This window comes from Coturnix japonica, chromosome 4 (genome assembly GCF_001577835.2).
Source record: "Coturnix japonica isolate 7356 chromosome 4, Coturnix japonica 2.1, whole genome shotgun sequence".
Lineage (NCBI taxonomy): Eukaryota > Metazoa > Chordata > Aves > Galliformes > Phasianidae > Coturnix > Coturnix japonica.
In genome coordinates this window covers 20,900,847-20,919,129 of record NC_029519.1, presented here as the reverse complement: position 1 = coordinate 20,919,129, position 18,283 = coordinate 20,900,847, and the positions used below count along the sequence as shown (strand labels likewise).

Here is an 18,283-nt window from a genome sequence, read left to right as displayed (position 1 = left end):
TGCCTTTAAATTAGTACCCAGAAAAGATCATGCATGACAGAAGTAGTCTTGTCCTCACAGCACCTTAAGCATGCTGACAACTCTCGTCACCATGCCCTGGAACACATACGAATGGAGAAGCACACACTATAACTTCAGATGGCAATCTATGCCTGAATAGTTAATAGTTATAACAGAAGCATAGATCTGAATTGTATGTTTGTTTATTATTGTATAAACGTTGCTATTGCTTAATTTCAAAAAATGAGTAACAAGAAAATAGTTGTGTTTTTTTTTAAATCATATTCATGATTTTGGATTTTTTACTGGTTATACCTAACAAAATTCTTCAAAGGGAAGAATGTGCCAAGAAAGAACTCTGGAAAAATACTAGGATTTGTAATTATCCCTTCTGCTATCTTTCGTGCACACTTCTTGTTAGAAAGTAAGGCACTATGTTTATTAGTAGGTCCAAAGTGAAGCTGACTGTAAGGTTTTCCCCAGGCAGCAAGAAAACAAGTTAAAAATAACACCTCAGAAAGACACATAAAGGGAAGTGCTGAATTTTATTTTTTTTATTTTTTTTTTAGCTCAGTTCTGTGATCTGGTTTATAATATAGTTCAGAAAACTGTTTTATCATCACAACTGTAGGAGTAGACAGTCATAGCACAGAACCAGAAAGGGACCTAATTAATGTCCAGAACTTTATACCACATTTACCACAACCACATTCTACACACCACATTACCAGGTTGACCTCTGAAGCCAATGCCAAAGCCACAGATTATGAACAAATGCAGGAATTTCTTCTCGTGTTCCTGCTCCAATGTATTTGAGATGCAAGGCTGACTAAACACATGCTGAAAAGCATACACACAGTGTGGAAGAGTTATTCAAGCATGAGCTTCTTATAGTGACTGACTCTTCCAACACTGTGTACTGCATGTAGTTAATATCTACATGGAAGCTGAAAAAAAAGTCACATGAAAGAAAATTGATTTCCCTTCTGAAAAATATTGATTTCTATTATCTCTTAAAATGTGAAAATGTGATATAGGATTGCCTGTCAGCTAATTTCTGGAGGAAAAAAAGTATAAAAGGAAAAATGGAGTTGAGTACAGAGAATCATCACAATGTGTAAAAATGACAGGAATTACATGATTGTATTCTGTAAAGTGAGTGCTATTAGGAAAGAATGATAAAATAACTTACTTTACATGAAGAACAAATACTGGGAGAAAAAAATAACAAACATATAAGCATGTTTTTTCATACACCAGCTGTCTAACAGTTGCGAGGGGTGCAGGAAAACCTATTGACACAAAACTGAAAACTGCAGAAAAGAACAATGATCTCTTTTATGCTTAACTAATACAGTGTTAACAAGTAGTACTGAGGGCCTCTTCCAGTTTTGATAGTTCAATGCACTGAGTGAATGTGTTTTTTTCCTCAGTCATTGATTACAATGGACTTCTCTAGGTCTCCTTTTCTCAGAAACATACAAATGATAACACAACAGTGGGAACAAGGATGTTTCTCACTTAGAACTTCTGAAGGCACTTTAATAGAGAAGTCTCCTGTTCATGCCTATATCAAGTAAGATATTAATGAAAGAAGCTCAGTTGCTTTCCTGTTGAGGACTAGTGAACTTGCCTACAGCACTGAGTATTCATTTATAATTAGTTTTCATAAATATACAACACAGCTATTTTAATGTCAAAGACTGCTTAGCAGTTCTGCATTACTTAAATGTGAAGCATTCTTGCCTTTTATGAGCATCACATATCAGAAATGAATTCAATACCAATCCTTACTATGTATGATATGAAAAGAAAGAATACCATGCTTGAAATTCCATGAAGGATATCAGAATTAGAATTGCAAGCAGCTACCTCCAAGCTGAAGCTCCTGTTGACACTGTTAAGTTGCATTAGCTTGAGTATAAAAAAGTTAGAGACATGGCATCTTCGGTTCGGATCTGTATTCAGAAACTGTGAATTCTGAACCATTACAGTATGGCTAAAAAGTATTGTGAGATATTTATTGCTGTTACAGATAGGAAACCGAGAGCTAGACCATGTAAGATGTTGATCAAGTGAACATAGCTTTAAGCAAGGCCTGAGAGTCTATGCTAGGATTTTACATTTTCAGATTTCTACACTTTTTCCACTTCAGTTTTCAAATTTAAAGAGTCTTGTATCAGCATGTTAGGCTTCATCTGTAGTGTTTGCCTCTACTGTAATGCAAATAAATAGTAAAATCTAGTACTAATAAAGACAAAGATGGCAAATGAAGAATAACCTTTACATTCAATACTAGTCATAAATACATTCACCATCAATGTTAGGGCACAATTATATTATAATAAATCCTTAAAAGTTTGACTGTCTTCCCAATGCTTAACTACCCACAGACGTGTAATATCCCTCAACACACAATATTATTTGTTTTACCAAGCACAACTTTATTACATGCATCTTCAGACAGTCAGGTCATCAGGAGCTATGAAAATGATAGCTATCAGATTTGGGAGATTTAAACCTTTTAACGAGTCTTGTACAAGGAGAAATAGAACAGCACCCTTTCCTTCCCATGAACAGATAAGAACTAGTATTGGCAACATCAGGTTAAAATGCACCCTTCTAGGTAATACATGTGCAGCCAAAATATAGTAGGCTGCCTCTCAAATGCAGTCTGACATGCTTCAGCAGTATCAGATTATGGTCATTAAGGTATGTAAGCAAGACAGAATATTATGCTTGAAGGATGAAAAGTGAGGATGACCAAGCCAGAAGAGATCAACTAGGGCGTACTTGACACCATTGGATTTTGCCCAAGGCCTGCTGCAGCAAAACAGAGATTTGTACAACCACCAGACTGGCAAAATACAGCATAAATTCAGTCAGGTTGCACTATATACATCCGTCAACAAACAAAGTAAACAACTCTTCTAGAAGATAACAATAAATCAATATTGAAGAATCAAAAGACTTACAGCACAATTTAAAACATGAGCTTAGTTGTATAATATTTCAAGTTGGTAGTATGAAATCTCATTGCCAGGCCTTCAGTCAAGCATAAGTAAAAATACCAATGATTCCATCTGATTCAGCAGCTAGTAAGAAAGCTTTTGATTTTAACTTAATGCCCAGTAAAATCTATCAATTTTGGAACATAAAATTGCAACAAAAGTTCTCAGTGCCAAATACAGCAATATTACTTGAGTCCTGCAAGGGCAACAAAGCAATTTCTAGCAATCCAGGACAGAGCAAAAGCAGAAACAAGGGAATAGAAGACAGAAGGTTTTTTTTTTGTTTTTTTTTTTTTAAATTAAAAAAAACAAAAACCAATTAAACATAACAACTGTTATGCAACTACTTCTGAACTTACCAAAAATCTAAGCTGAATCAGAAGACAGTGGAAGTAAAATCTACCCTGTCCTCATAAGTTCTATTTTTCTAAGCTTATGTTTGCTCTAATCTAACTGAAGTTTTAGCTTTTGGGACATCTGATTAAAAAAAAATGATCAGCTCTGCTTGTGTAGGATGGGCAAAAACCTTCATGCTAGAAATTAGTTGATTTAAGAAGCAGAACAAGCTAAAAATTCTTGCATGACTGGCCACCAAGTAGATACAGGAGAAAATAATTTATAAATTTATAATAAATCTGACAAACAGAATACTAACTGGAAGACGCGGTACACATTTATGAGGAAATCTACTTTTGTTTATGTAAATTACATTGAAGAACCAGAGAGGGGGTGGTACAGAGGTGGCTGACAGCACTAATTTTTAGGCTGAGTAAATCATCTATTTTACTGCATTACATAAGGTTTGGTTCCAAAGCACATTAAAGTCAACGGACTTAATTTACTTCAGTCTTCCAATGTGACCCAGAATTTAAATGCTATGATTGCTTGCTCTGTAAGCACAGGGTCTGGAAAACTTCCAGCTTACAGATGAGATTTCCTTTGCCAGAGTTTAACCAGACTGACAAATTAAATGATTCTGTGGATTACGTCCCTTTTGTTGAAGAAGTTATTCTTGGTCTTACCTGCACATTTTCTTCTGTAACTTGAATTTCAGCAGTGTAAATATAATCAATAAGTATCCTTAGGGTCCAGCCATCAACTTCCTTTATTCGAATTCTCTTTGCTCGGCTTTCACTCATCTCACCTACAAATACATATTGGTCATCAAGTACGTTAGATAGAGATACAGGAAAAATTCAACAGTTTAACAGTAATTACTCCTGACAACAGCAGAAATTTTTGTGTATAATCAGTTGTAATAATAAAAGTATTTAAATAAGAATTCAGTTTCTTTCCTTCCTCTTTCCCTCCAAAGGGAAAAAAAGATTCTGTTGTTACCATCACATGAATGCTACATGGGTTAATACTTCTACTGCAAGTGATCTATTTTCACCAGTTTTCAACATCAGTAAAATATTATTATACCTAAATAAGACTATTCAAATGCATACAAATACGTTTTGCTGGCAAACCAACCTATCGCTTGATTTATTAACTTCTGAATCTAAGGAACAAGCCAAATGCAGTCTAGAGTATTCCCGCAGAAGGATTAGCATCCATATTTCTTCACTTGCCTTATTCTTATTCTCTTCACAATTCCACTTCTGCTTCAGCTCTAACAGTTAAAACTCAAATTAAGATAAAATGGTAAGCATGAAAAAACTTGTTGGACCTCATTTCGTGGAGGCTGACGCATTGGCCATATGCCACAACTGGTCTTCATAGAAAGTCCTGCAAAAATAGCTTCCACTTTCTAAAATCTGATACAATTGTAGAATCTCTGCAGTCTGAAGGGTTTCTTAAAGGTCATCTAGTCTGACTCCCCTGCAATGAACAGGAACACCTACAGCTAGATAATGCTCTCAAAATGCAACATTATGTTTGTATCTGAAATAATTGCCTAAAGATAAATTTCTAAGAAAAGACTACAGCCTTTTCCATGGTGACCAACCATGCATCTGGACATCTAAGACCTATAATCTTCTCACACAGAAATGTGAAAAATGAAATACACTAACTATAGACATAAAACTTCCACCTTGGAAAAGCATATCACAATCTCTGGATACATACATGTTATTCTTCTATGCTTGATATATTATTTCTTCCCCTAAGCATCCAGAGAAAAGGGTATTGAGAGGCAGGAAGTTTAATCTTCACAGTAATAAAAGTAGACAGGACACAGAAGTGAACCAGTAGATGTTTAACATTATTGATATCTTCTTATTGAAGTGCATACATTTTTGTTGTTCGTTATCCTGTGGTCTTCTAGGAACAACAACAAACAGTGCCCCTTACCTGGCTCATCACTGAGAATTTTATTACTGTGCTTCATGCTTTTTTATTTTCCTTTTTTCAAGCTGGATGCTAAGGAACGCATTTTGAAATCAACTCTTTAGTTGATAAGAAGCATATAAGACCACTTCCAGCAACGTATTTCTGCTTAATGGCAGCACTTAACATTAGAGTTCTGGAAAGCACTGGCGAACCACATGAAAGAGCAAAATTCAGCTTCCATAGAACTTCCTTTTCCGCTGCTCTTCTGAAACTGAAACACACATACCTGTGAAAGATCACTGCAGTATGTTCTTTGCAGAGTCCTGTATTTCAAGTTTAAGCTACTTCTTTGACACAGATTAAACCTATTGATCTTCAGAGCATGCAAGCAGCAAGTCATTTATTATGCAAGCTGCTGTGGAGGTGGTCCTTTGGGAAAATTGTATGTAGGCGAGCAGAGTTTGATATTCTGCAAGCATATTAGTTTTGTTTTCAGATTTTATGTCAAGGCTTCTAAAGCCATGGATAGGCATCTTCTCTATTTAACTACAGAGTTCAGCATCCACAGAGGGGGAGAAAAACAAAAAACAAGAAACTTCTTTCATGTTAGAAGGACATGCAGTGTTCCTATGATGCTGGATCAGTCCTCTCATGTTCCAGACTTTGTTTAACAGATCATATGAAGACAACTATTGACCCACTTGCTATGCATTCTTAGTTTAGAATGCAACCTTCTGAAGAACTCACGTCATGGGCAGTTGCACCACAACATCTTCACAGAGTTGTCAATGACACAGAAAGGAAAATGTTTAGAAGGACAGACCAGCCCAATAGGAGCAGAAGAGCAAAAACAGAGCCAAAAAAAAAAATCTAAAAAGTTAATATGATACAGTAACACAAGGAAGGTGTGTTCTTGTTTTGCTGTTGGTTTTTTTAAAATAGAATTTTACAAATGGAAAATAGAAGAAAGCAAGTAATTGCCTAAGGATAACTGCTGCAGCAGAACAGAAAGAAATGCAGGTCACCCTTGTCACATGTCAGGCTGTAAGACCACTGATGCGCTCCTTCACTGTTGTTCTATAATCTTTTCCTCTAATCATTTAAGCATATTTAATTTAGGATTGCAACCAATATTTCTAAAGAATTCACAGAAGAAAAAAATATATATATAATCCTTGTAACACAGTCCAGGACATTTAATCTTTATTCCCGTCTGGTATTACTTACAAGAGCATTGTTGCTAACTTACTAAATTGTGTACCTTTAAAAGACAGTAACTCTTTCTTTTTGGGTATTTAATAAGGCTACTTCTGCCATTACAAGCACAAACTGGAAGGGAAAAAAAAAAGAAGTTTTGATTTTTTGATTGCAGCTAATGCTGTACCTTATCCTGCATTGCTGTGATTACCTAATGACTCAGACAAAGATGGAAGCAACCTACAAACATGTGCCTACAGAGAAGCTTCTAGTTTCTAGTCAAGAGCAGGTAACCCTGTAGATGTTTAAAACATCAAACTTATTCGAACTTGCAGATTACTGGATTAGAGTACAACTCCCTTTGGGAAGTATCAACTCTAGGATTCACAGAGATAATTATGAGCTATGGGATTATTTCTGTGGAGAACAGCTAAAAACACACTGACAACATGCTTGGTCTTTGCTGAAAACAGCATATAATAGTAATATAAAGTCCACTGATAAATTTTGAAGCCAAACCTGAATTCTGTTTAAATTCCCATCAGTTTGGTTCACCAAGTACACAAACACTGCCACTGATGGATGGGTTAAAAAGTTCTTACTGTTTCCTCAGATGAGTGTTCCCAAATCCCACAACACAATGGGTCAATGCAGACCTACCTTTGAAAACATAAAACAAGCAAAACTTCTCAAGAGAGAGCAAAGGAAGGAAAGAATGGTGGTTTCGGTGATTTTGTTCAGAGATCCATTACATCTGCACTCCTAAAGGGAAATAAACTTCTCCATAGAAAGGGCAGTCAGTGGCAAGCAGAAATGCCTTTACCAGGTTTTTGTATGCCACAAAAAGGATAATGTAGAACTACAACCTGAGTAAAGAGTATTTTTGATGTGAGAGTCAGTAAAAAAATAATCTTTAATACAGAACTGATTAATTCATTATTTAGGTGAACGACAGAAACAGTTGTTTAAATTTTCACTTCAGAGAAAGTACAAAAGTTAAGAAGGAATGTGCATCAGACACCTGGAATGTCTGTAACCACAACAGATGCAAATCTGAATTACTTTAAGAACTGTTATTTAAATGGAAAGTCTTTAAAGCATTTGTTTCTGCTAGCAGTCACTCCTCTTCTAGCACTGATCATATCACAGTATGCATGCATAATGTCAAGACTACCCTGAACTATGGATTTCTTTGGTTTCACTGAATTGCTTGTTAATAATCACCTGCTTCCCAGTAAACAACAGTATGTCAAATTATATCATTCTTCTAGTTGTGTGCAGTGAGAATTATTAAAACTTCATTTTTCTTGCATACTGGCATGCCAAGAGTCTTTTTTTCCCCCTACATTTGAGCCTGAAGTCTGAAGTAAAACATTACAGAAAATTCTCTTAATTTCAAGCAGTCATTATTAAGAACCAAAGCAGCACAAGAGTTTAAAAGGAATAGATAGAACTTAAGAAATTAATTTTAACATGCATTCTCACTTTGACACCAAATTCCACATTTCAGTACCGTTTGTAACCATCATGAAGTTAAACCTACAGAACAGCAATTCAGCTGTAGGGTACTATGAATCTGACTAAGTCTTGAAAACCTTCTGGCAGTCCTGGAACAACCTGGCCAGGATGGAGAAAGCAGAGGCAGAATCAAGCATGCTCCAAAAAGTTGTGGCAATGATGCAGAGCACATCTGTCACAAAGAATTATCCTAAGAGTACTGAAACATGCACTGCAGCTACAGGCTGCCAAAGCCTCAGAAAGCTTTCGTATCTATTAACAGCCTAGAACATACATGGGTTGAAGAATGCAGCAGTAGTTGTTAAAGGACATAATTCACTTCAGAATTCACATTAAAAGTCACTTTAACCTTACTTCGTGCAAGTTAGATTATTGCAGCTTCCAGAGGTGTAACCACTCCACCATTCCCAGCTTACTTAGCATGTACATTAGTTCAAATAATGAATACTTTAAAAAAGTATTTGCAGTGCTAACAGAATTATGCAGATGGATTGCATTAGAACATAGTAAATACTGAAACATTTGGTACCTGTAAACATGGCATGGAAGTAGGGGCTGCAGGCGGCTAGCACAACTCTATGCGCTGCAATTTCCATGTCTTCAGCTACTATCGTCACATCACACAGCAAGTTTTGACTATTTAGAAATATCAGAGAAAGTCATTTCACATATGTGAACCACAGTAAAACAGTATAAAATAACATACAATTTCTCCTTCCATGCCCTCAAAACAGGCAGGCATACAAGGTTGATAAAGCATTGTTTTAAAATGTGCTACAAAATGGCACAGCTGTTACTCAGAAGGAATACATGGAGTGCTTGGGTATACACAACTTTCCAAAAGTCAAACAGCTGAATGTCACATTTCACTGGAAACTCATACCTACTTATTTGTTCAAAATCACTAATTATATTTTCTGCTTTCCAAACATTTATCATATAAACAGTAGCAACTGTTGTTTTTTTTTCCACTCAAGCTAGTTTACAACTTACTGCATTCCTGCTCAACTTTTTATCTTCATTACATTCATGTGCATTCTCAACCTTTGCAATTTCCTCCCTCTTCTACTGCAATAATACAGTATCTCTTTAGAGCCATGAGTGGCAACAAATGTTTCCAACACAGTTTACAGCTATAAGGTACACTGTTTCCAGTTAAATCCACTGCAAAGCAGACTCTTTATAATTTAATTTTCCACGATAGGAAGAAAAACAAAACACCAAAAGCCTATATTGTCCCAGCATGTAGAGTAGCCAAAGTCACAAATATCTATTCATTCCTTCCTATTTTAGCAGACTCTCTCTGTAGAAGTAGCATATAAATGACATAATGCAGAGCCAAGGTAACACATAAAGGATGAGGGAGACAGCATCTCTTAAGTGCACAATATTCCTTAAGCTAAGAGCTAGAGCTGTGTGTCAATCCAGTTGCCCTTATTCTCAGTATATTTGAAATACATGGTTTTGTTTGTTTGGTTGGTTGTTTTTTACCTTTCCAGAATATATATGGTAATTAGAAGGCAAGCCTTTTGACAGTCCCCAGAATAGGGTCACAAAGATGATCAGAGGGCTAGAACACCTCACCTGCAAAGAAAGGTTTGTTCAGCCTGGGGCAGAGAAGGCCCTGGGGAAACCTCATTGTGGCCTTTGCAGAAGGAGGACTAAAGGAAAGCTGGAGAGTGACTCATTACCAGGGAGCATAGCAGCAGGACAAGGGGAACAAGGAGGGTAACAGCTTTAAACTAAAAGAGGGAGAGATTTAGGTTAGATATTAGGAGGAAATTCTTTACTCACAGGCTGGTGAGTGTTGGCACTGCTGCCCAGAGAAGTCGTGAATGCCCCATTCATGGAGGTATTAAAGCCCAGGTTGGATGGGGCCCTGGCAGCCTAATCTGGCAGGTGGCAGCCCTGCCCATAAAGAGAGCCTGAAACTAAATGATCTTTAAGGATCCCATCCGACAAAACCATTCCATGTTTCTTTGACAGTCTGCGACTACAACATAGAGCAGCAACAAAGGTTTGGGTGAGCAGTTGCATTTCTGCTCTCACAGAGAGTGGAAGCTGTCAGCCAAACTGCTCAGATATTCACCTTGGTCTCAAAGAAAATACCGTAACTGCCCATCCTGTACAACCATGCAATTTCTTTGACCGCAGCCTCAAGAAAGCAAGCCTTGTGGAAGCCACACAACAAAAATCTTGGCAGCCACAACTAACCTTTGTGGTCACACTGCAACCCCAGAACTAGATATTTTTTCCCCCTTTAAGGTCAAAATCCATAGCAACTATCTAAATCTCTTTAGTGCGTGTAACACCATAAGGTGATGGAAAGTACAATGATAATAGCGGGATAGCAAAGTATTTCGCTGCAGCAAACGACAAGCCCAGATGCAGTAGCCACGGGCACAGAAATGAAGGAAAAGAGCTACTTATCTTTGGAAGGCTTCAGGTCAGCAGGGATCCCCAGAAAGATACCTTTGCCTCCACTGCCAACCTGTAAATGAGATCTGGGAAGGGGTGGATCATGGTTCCACCCTTTCTGGTCATTCAGCTGCACTGCATGGATCTGAACTCACCTGGGTTGGCCCTGCCTTCCCACCAGGTGCTCAATCACTGCTTCAGGCCATGACTTAGCATTTACACTACAGTGTGTAATATGGCTATTTTAAAAAGCCACATAATATAATGACCACACCCAAATTAAGCAGAGAATTATGAGAAGCTTCAGAACAACTGTTAGATTTATCATACAAAAAACTGACACAAACACAACACTAAGAAAAAAACAACTCACCAGTCACCCCCACCAATTGCCCAGCTTTCTCAGCCGCTTCCACTTATTCTGGCAACAGTAACAAAAGGTTTTACTCTCAGCTGAACAGAAATATCACAGTTATCCAAGCCAGAAGCAACAGAATTACATCAACACAAAATTCCAGCTGATTAACTACACAGCACTACATTGGCACAGCAACTTAGGGTAGTCCCAATACATCTCTTGCCTGGAACTGCATTAGGCGACTATGCCTTTTGCTTCTATAAACTGACAAGCTACATCAACTATCAGACAAAGAAACAAGCTTACCAACTAACAGCATACCCCTCACAAGCATCCTGTGGCTCCCACAGCAACTCAGCACATTCCACAAAGGAAGGCACTAACTTACTTTAGAAAAGCTTGCTTTCTGAAGTAATATTATAATAATCTTCTACTACAGAGTGACTGAACAAACAGAGCCACAGTGGTACGCCATCTTCATAGATGAAAGGAGAAAATAAGAAATGGAAAAAAAGTAAGTATAGATTTATGAACAACTACTGTTTACCAACTTGCATGGCCTTATATAGAGGAAGGTCATTACCCATATCTTCAAAATATCTTACAAGAGTCTTGTCTGTAAGAACGGGAATTTTTAAAAATATAGGTAAGGTCAAATTCCATTGTGATAAAAGCAAATTATAATTAAGACCAAAGATAGGCACTACAGTTAAATTATTTTTGTGTCAAAAGCTAATTAGCTATCCTAATGATCTGACTCATTGCTGAGGTGATGGCGAGTAATGAAATGACAGAAATTACTAAGGAGAGTATTACCCAGGTTTGTCAAAATGTAAAAGTAAAAAAAAACCTCTTAGGAACTAATAGGATCAGATAACTTGGTAGTAGCGTGTATGGGAGATTGGTAATCACAGCGTGAACCACTGATTAATCAGCTGAGGCAAGTGTGAGGTCATCTGTGGGAGCACAGGTGAAAGTTATGTAGCTGTGCTCCTTTGAGGGGTGGAGTTCGACTCCAGCTCCTCTGAGACCTCATTTAAGGGCTGACCCTCACTGAGGCAGCATCTCTTGGAGATTACTTGCTAGTGAAGATCACCTCAGCTCCTAGCGTCATCACTGGTGAGTTCCTCTTTTTCTTTATACCTTCTATACTTCTACTACCATCCTTGTAATTACCATTCTTGTTAATGCCTGTATAGTTACCACCAATACATAGCCAAAAATGTAATACTACTTTATGGGCATGAGCATTCCAAACATAACACATTTTAGACACTTCAGCAGACAATTTCTCCACTTGTTATCCACTTTCTGGAAAGTATTCCTCTGGCAAACACCACCTTGTGCTATACTCATTAAAAAGAAAACTGAGATAGAAGCCACTTTAAGTAGTCAACAAAATCAAATATTTTTACTTGATTAATGCCAGATCTTCTTTTAGAGTAATGAAATCTGAAACATACCTAAAATGTATCTGTTTATTATTTCAAATGGAAATAAATGCGAAAATTAATGGTTATAATCTTATCAGATTTTAAAAGGTGTACTTGGCTTTCACAGTAAACTTTGCTGCAACAATCTTATTAAATAAAAAATAAAGTTGATGTTTGCACGGCAATGCTCCTGTTTAAACTTCAACTATTTATATATGTAAGAAAATTGTTGAAATTGCTTGTACAGCAATCCCAATTTGAGTAACCATGGAAACGAAAGTATATTCTGAAAATAATCCATGGTCTTCAACAGTGCGTTCTGCTGGAAGACCACGTACATTTTACTTGCAACGTAAAAAAACTCAAGAAAGGTTCCTCACTGCTGAAACTGCTGTATTCTAAGATTCATTTGGGGAAACTAGTCTTCATCTAAGCTCTTATATTATATACTTTTATACAATATCAGTTGCTGTTGTTTTTATAAGGTAAAGCTTTTAATCTCATACAGGAAATAACAAAGGGCTTACACACTCCAGTATCACCTATGGTGCAGAAACATTTAATTTCTCTATTGTTGCTGTTAGCTATAAAGCTGAATTACTGTCAGTGATAGTTGCAAGTCCTAATTACCAGAGCTCAGTTGTGAGATCTAATTACCAGCTGTCACACATTTCAACACCATCTCACCTCCTCATATGCAGAAAATAAATCAATATGGGTGCCAAGAGCAGTATTAGCTGCTCCAGTCCTCAAGTTTTGCTGAAACTGGTGGTAATATCACTCAAAGTCTTAGTAAACTTTACCTAAACGTCTTTCGACATTTGATTTGGGAGTTCATAAATTGCTCCCAATGGGTGTGCAAAAGATACCTAAGAAAAGAAAGAATACTATCAGTTGGTTTTACATTTGTTAGACTGCAAGCCATGTCTCCAGCTTACAAAACTATCATTTTTCCAGCTTGCAGAACTCTACAAAAATGAACAGCAGATATATAAAGAGCTTCAGCCTCAATTAGAAAGTCACTTTTAATCTAGGCAGGATCAACATAAAACACAGGATCCACAGCGTCTCATTAAATATATCCTCTATGCATTTTTCAAGCCGCAGAAACCTAGTTGCAATTAACTTACGAAGAGTAGAAACATACTGCATCCATCACAACTATGATCACTTGATTATATATACAATGAAGTGACAGCTGAATAATAGTCTTTCTTCTCAGCTACACTTCAGGAATTCCATGTTCCATTTTTAGAACTTCATAAATGTAATTGAAACTAAACCTGGTTTACAGACTCTAGGCAGGTGTATACAGTGAATTAATACCTTCTTAACTCATTCATAACTTTAAAAGCTTTCTTCATGTGCCATGGATTCACTGTAACAGGACAGTGAATTTCAGTGTTATCATCTTTCAAATCCAAAGGCTTCTGATGGCAAAGTTTGGTGCATCTGGGGAAAAAGAAAAAAAAGAAGATTTAAAAAGAAGTTTAAAAAAAGTTAAAAGGTTAATATTCCTACTCCCTCAGACTATCACTCTGTTCTTGCCATCTTTATCATTGGTGAGTGTGAATGGGACTTGCATTTCAGTTTATTCTTTACTCCAGACAATTTTGGTTTCCCTTTTACCAACAGCACATGATGAAAAGAGAAGCAGGTAAGATTATCTACCTAATAATAAGCTAGTAAGGCTTATTGTAACTAGTAAGGTTTACAGAAGCTTTCAGGGCTAACAATAAGCTCCAATGTGGAAAATACACAAACAAATGCCCTAGAATACTTCTAATACATACTGAAATGAGGATAGAAGCAGCACTCCAGTAACTTCTAGTCTACCACCAGTACTGACAGGCAGAACATATTCCAGCAGTTTGATCTCTCAAAGCCTTGACCACTTGCAAAAACAGAGCTAAGCTCTGTATGGCCACCAGAATCTTGCTTACTGTTTCACACAGCTTCCAGGTCATCTTCTCTGACAGGAAGGCTGCATGATGACTGCTTTAATTCTTCAGGCTTTCCCTAGCAGAATGATTTTGCTTACCCATTTGTTGTACCAAAAAGCAAAAGTGACCAGCTTCTTAGTTCTTCTTACATCCAAAAACAGTACCAAGACTGCAAGAAGAAAAACCTAGCAGCTAAATCACTCGCTTTACCTACAACTAACTCATATTAAGAGATAGTTAAATTCTAGATACTAAGTTCTATAGGAAAACAATTACATCAAACTGTCCAAATAGCAAGCACATTTTTCAATCCCAGGCAATGAGTTTACAATGAGTTTACAATCAAAATGCAAATTACCTTATTAGCCTACTTAGAAAACACGTAGCATCAATAATGAGTCCACTTACACTATCATAGCTTTATTCCAAACTGGACATAAGCAAAACACGTTTGGCCACTGCAGTCAGTAGTGGTGGGGCAACCAACCCTGGCGCATCAGGGGTCTGCTTTCATCATTATCATTTCGGATAAAAACCTGACTTAGCTGAGTTGAGCAAGAACCAAACTTAGCATATGCATTGACACCCAGAATTCCAACCCCCCTTATCATGGAATCATTTGATTTGGAAGATACCTTTAAAGGTCATCTAGTCCAACTCTCCTGCAATGATCAGGTATACCTACAGTTAGATCAGGCTGCTCAGAGCTCCATCCACCACACCTTCAGGCAACCTGTACCAGTACTTCACTACACTTACCATAAAATAAATACATAGATAAATAAATTAAAAACCACCTTACATCCAACTTAAAATCTAGCCTCTCTTAGTTTGAAACCATTTTCCCTAGTCCTACCAAATCAGATTCTGCTGAAGAGTCTGCCCCCTTCCTTCTCATTGCCCTCCCCTTTAGATACCGGCAGGCTGCTCTCAGTTCACCTCATAGCCTTCCCTTCTCCAGCCTGAAAAGCCCCAGCTTTCTCAGCCTGTCCTTGTAAGGGATGTGTTCCATCCCTGGTATCACTTTCACGGTCCTCCTCTGGCCGCACTTCAACAGGTCCACATGTGTCTCTCCTGCACTGTGATTCCACATCTGGACACTCTTCCATCCTACCTAAAAGTTTCTATTCAAGTATGTCTAAGGAACCTTAGAAGTAAACATCACAGATAATAAATTTAAGACTTTAACTTGGACCTCTATACCCTGTGCCTTACAACAACCTCTAAAGCCAACAGGCAGGCTTTACTCCTCATTATTCAAAAACTGGCTACAAAATTTTGGAGTAAAACAGCAGAAAACCACACCAGGCAGCAAAGGAATGTGAATTCTCCACTAAGAATGGACAGCAAAGTAAGATCCCTCCATGGAACTGAAACTAGTCGCCACTTACTGCGCTGTACCATGGCACTGCAATGCTAAGTTTCTTGCTCAGTCGTGAGAATGATACAGCTCGTGGCCAAAAGGAGCCAGGTCACAAACCAAAGAGCACATACATGAGCTTCTGTGCAGAGGGGAAAAAAGATGCTACCTGGTATACTCCTTTAGATTGCTATTCTATTGAATTCTGCAACATATACAGCGATGAGCATTCAAAAAACGACACAGATCACACCAGTTCAAAGCACTGCCGACTAACGGGATGGCAGAGCCCTGCACTAATTAAACCGCCGAATTATCAAGTCTGAGGACGCCGTACCTCCTTCCATCCCCAGGAGTACAGCGGGTGCCGGACGGACCCATCCGGACTCACACGCTGTACGTGTGTGACACACAGGTGTGCACGGAGCGGCGCTGAACACAAGACCTGCCCAGGAGCCCGGAGCCGCTCTCCCCCACGCTCTGTCGGAGGGCGGCTGGGAAGCAGCGCAGCCCCGCCAGGCCGGGAGAGGCCCGAAGCACCGCGCTCCCTTCCTCGTCTCCCGCACAGCTGCGCGGCCGCTGACTCAAACAGGGAGCGAACGGGAGGGCATATGGAAAAATCAGACGGAAAAAAAAAAAAAAAATAGAAAAAGGGGAAAAAAAAACCAACCTAAATCCCCCGTAGCTAACTAGCGCGAGGCCCGCCCGCAGCCCCCAGCCCTCATTGCGTGGCCCAATGGGCCCGCTGAGCTCCGCCGCCGGTCCCCCGTCCCCCGCTGGCGCCCGGGCCCGACCCCGCGCCCTTAACCCGCGGCACGGCGCCTCGCAGCCCGCTCGCCCGCCACACTCACACGGGCGGCAGCAACATCTCCATGGCGGCTCCGTTCGGCTTTCCTCCGGGTAACGCGGGCGCCGCGCGCTGCCGCCAACACCATGCCAGCCGCTGCCGGGTGCCGGCTGCGCCCGCCCGGCAGAGCCCCGCTGCCCTCCGGCCCGCCGGGAGCCGCCGGCACTGCCCACTTCCGGGGCCCCGCCCGCCGGAGGGCCGGGCAGCGGCGCGCAGACGTGGTGGAGGCGGCGGGATCGGCGCGGTGCACCTGGCGGCGGCCGCGGTACCTGTCAGCAGCAGCGGGGTGGGAAGGGAGTGTGTGTCGGGTGGATGTCGGAGCTGATGCTGTCCCTCGGGGGAGGCTGGGGCTGAGCTTGCTTGGGCCTGGCCCTCGGTAAGCTCTGTGCGGAGAGCTGCGGTCCTCCGAGGGCGGTAGCCGGGCCCAGTAAGCGCCTCACCCCGGGAGCGGTGCTGGGTGAAGAAGGGCGGCGTGTCTGTCTGGGGATGCTGCTGCCGGCTTGTTTTCTTTTAAACAAGCTACGTGATCTCTGGAGGCCCCTTCCAACTCCTACAGTTCTGTGGTTTTAGTTCTAGTAGCTACTTAGGTTGATTTCTTATTAAGGCTAATAAAATGTTAAACTAAGTGCGTTTTAATTTATAATTTAATGTTTGCCAATCTCTAGGAATGTTCCTTTCTTGGAAAACGCAATCTTGTTTTCCTTCTCAAGTTCTCTACATTGATGTTTGATTTGGGAACGCTTAAAGAAAAAATTAAATGTATTTCCATAGGGGGATTTTCTAAATGAAATCATCACTACTGTTGGTGCTGTTTTTATGAAGTGTGGGCTTTGCATCTCTTGAATTTGTCTCAATAGATGAGCGGATCTGGCACTGGATTGTGTTGGAGGAGATGAGCTGCTTGTTAAAGAGTTGAAACAAACAAAACCCTCTTACATGGCAGTCAGCTCCAAAGGGACCAGCTGTAGGAGTGCGTGCTCAGCTGAAGCATTAGAAGTATCCCTGTGTTCCTGTTCCATGGTGCTGGTGAGGTCTGAGCCCATCAGTTCTGCCCATGGGAGGTTGGGCAGTGCTGGTCACCGTCACATCACACATTCATGTTTCTGTATCCCATGGTAAACTTGCGCATGCATTACTTCATAAGGCAAGCCCCCTAACTCATAGCTATCCATGAAACCCAAGTGAATCTTACTAGTAGTAGACTGCTCTATGTTGAGGGATCCAAGATGCTGATCATGAAGTCATTGTAAACTTGTCTGGAAGCTGATGAGGGAACGCTTTGCACACTACTTCCATATAGGTCCTGTAGGCACATAGCTGCAGGTTCTGCTGCTTGTTATTATGCCAGAGCTACTAAATAATGTTCATTCCTAAGTGAACATTAAGCCTTTCAGAACTCTGACTTCTGTCATTTTGTTCCAGTGTTATTTTGGCTTTTATGCCAAATGTCTGATGTTAGCACAAGTTACTTTTGATGCAGAACATCAAAAGCAAACACAAACAGAACACGAATCTTACTTATTTATTTATTTATTCTACAGTTATGTCTTTCACTAGTTCAGTGAACCTGAAAGGAATCATATACAGCTGTAACAAAAATGATTGCAGCCAAATTGCCTGTTTTTGGCAAAACAGCTTACAAGTCTAGCCATGAAAAAAGGCATTTGAATAGCATTTGGATTTTTATGGGATTCTGTTTGATCCAATGCCTCTTCTGCTTAGAAAAGAAATCAGAGGGGGAAAAAAAAAAACAAAAAACCCATTTAAATATGGGGGGTATACATGCAGTTTTGAAAAGAAATATGCTGTGTTGATGATGAAACATCTATTTGTTTATACAGCAGCAATTCAACTCACTGCATTTACTGAGAAAATTCAGCATTGTGGTTAAGCCTGCCCTTGTAATGTTTGGACCCTTCCC

The 18,283-nt window shown here is 39.5% G+C and overlaps 1 protein-coding gene across 6 annotated transcripts in view; it reads right to left on the bottom strand.

Annotated features, from left to right (window-relative positions):
• The window catches only part of KLHL2 (kelch like family member 2), a 57,378-nt gene extending 40,844 nt beyond the window's left edge, over positions 1–16,534 (bottom strand). The window contains exons 1-4 of one of the 6 annotated variants that reach the window (XM_015860881.2): positions 16,367–16,534; positions 13,539–13,664; positions 8,533–8,639; positions 4,034–4,155 (exon numbers count right to left, since the gene is read on the bottom strand). In XM_015860881.2, the coding sequence (XP_015716367.1) occupies positions 4,034–4,155; positions 8,533–8,639; positions 13,539–13,664; positions 16,367–16,389 (378 nt within the window). In that variant the 5' untranslated portion in view covers positions 16,390–16,534. Of the gene's footprint in view, positions 1–4,033; positions 4,156–5,309; positions 5,560–8,532; positions 8,640–10,794; positions 10,818–12,899; positions 13,082–13,538; positions 13,665–16,366 lie in introns of those variants that run through there. The other 5 variants (XM_015860880.2, XM_015860882.1, XM_032444602.1 and 2 more) reach the window with 5 other exon arrangements.
• Positions 16,535–18,283: the final 1,749 nt, after the last annotated feature.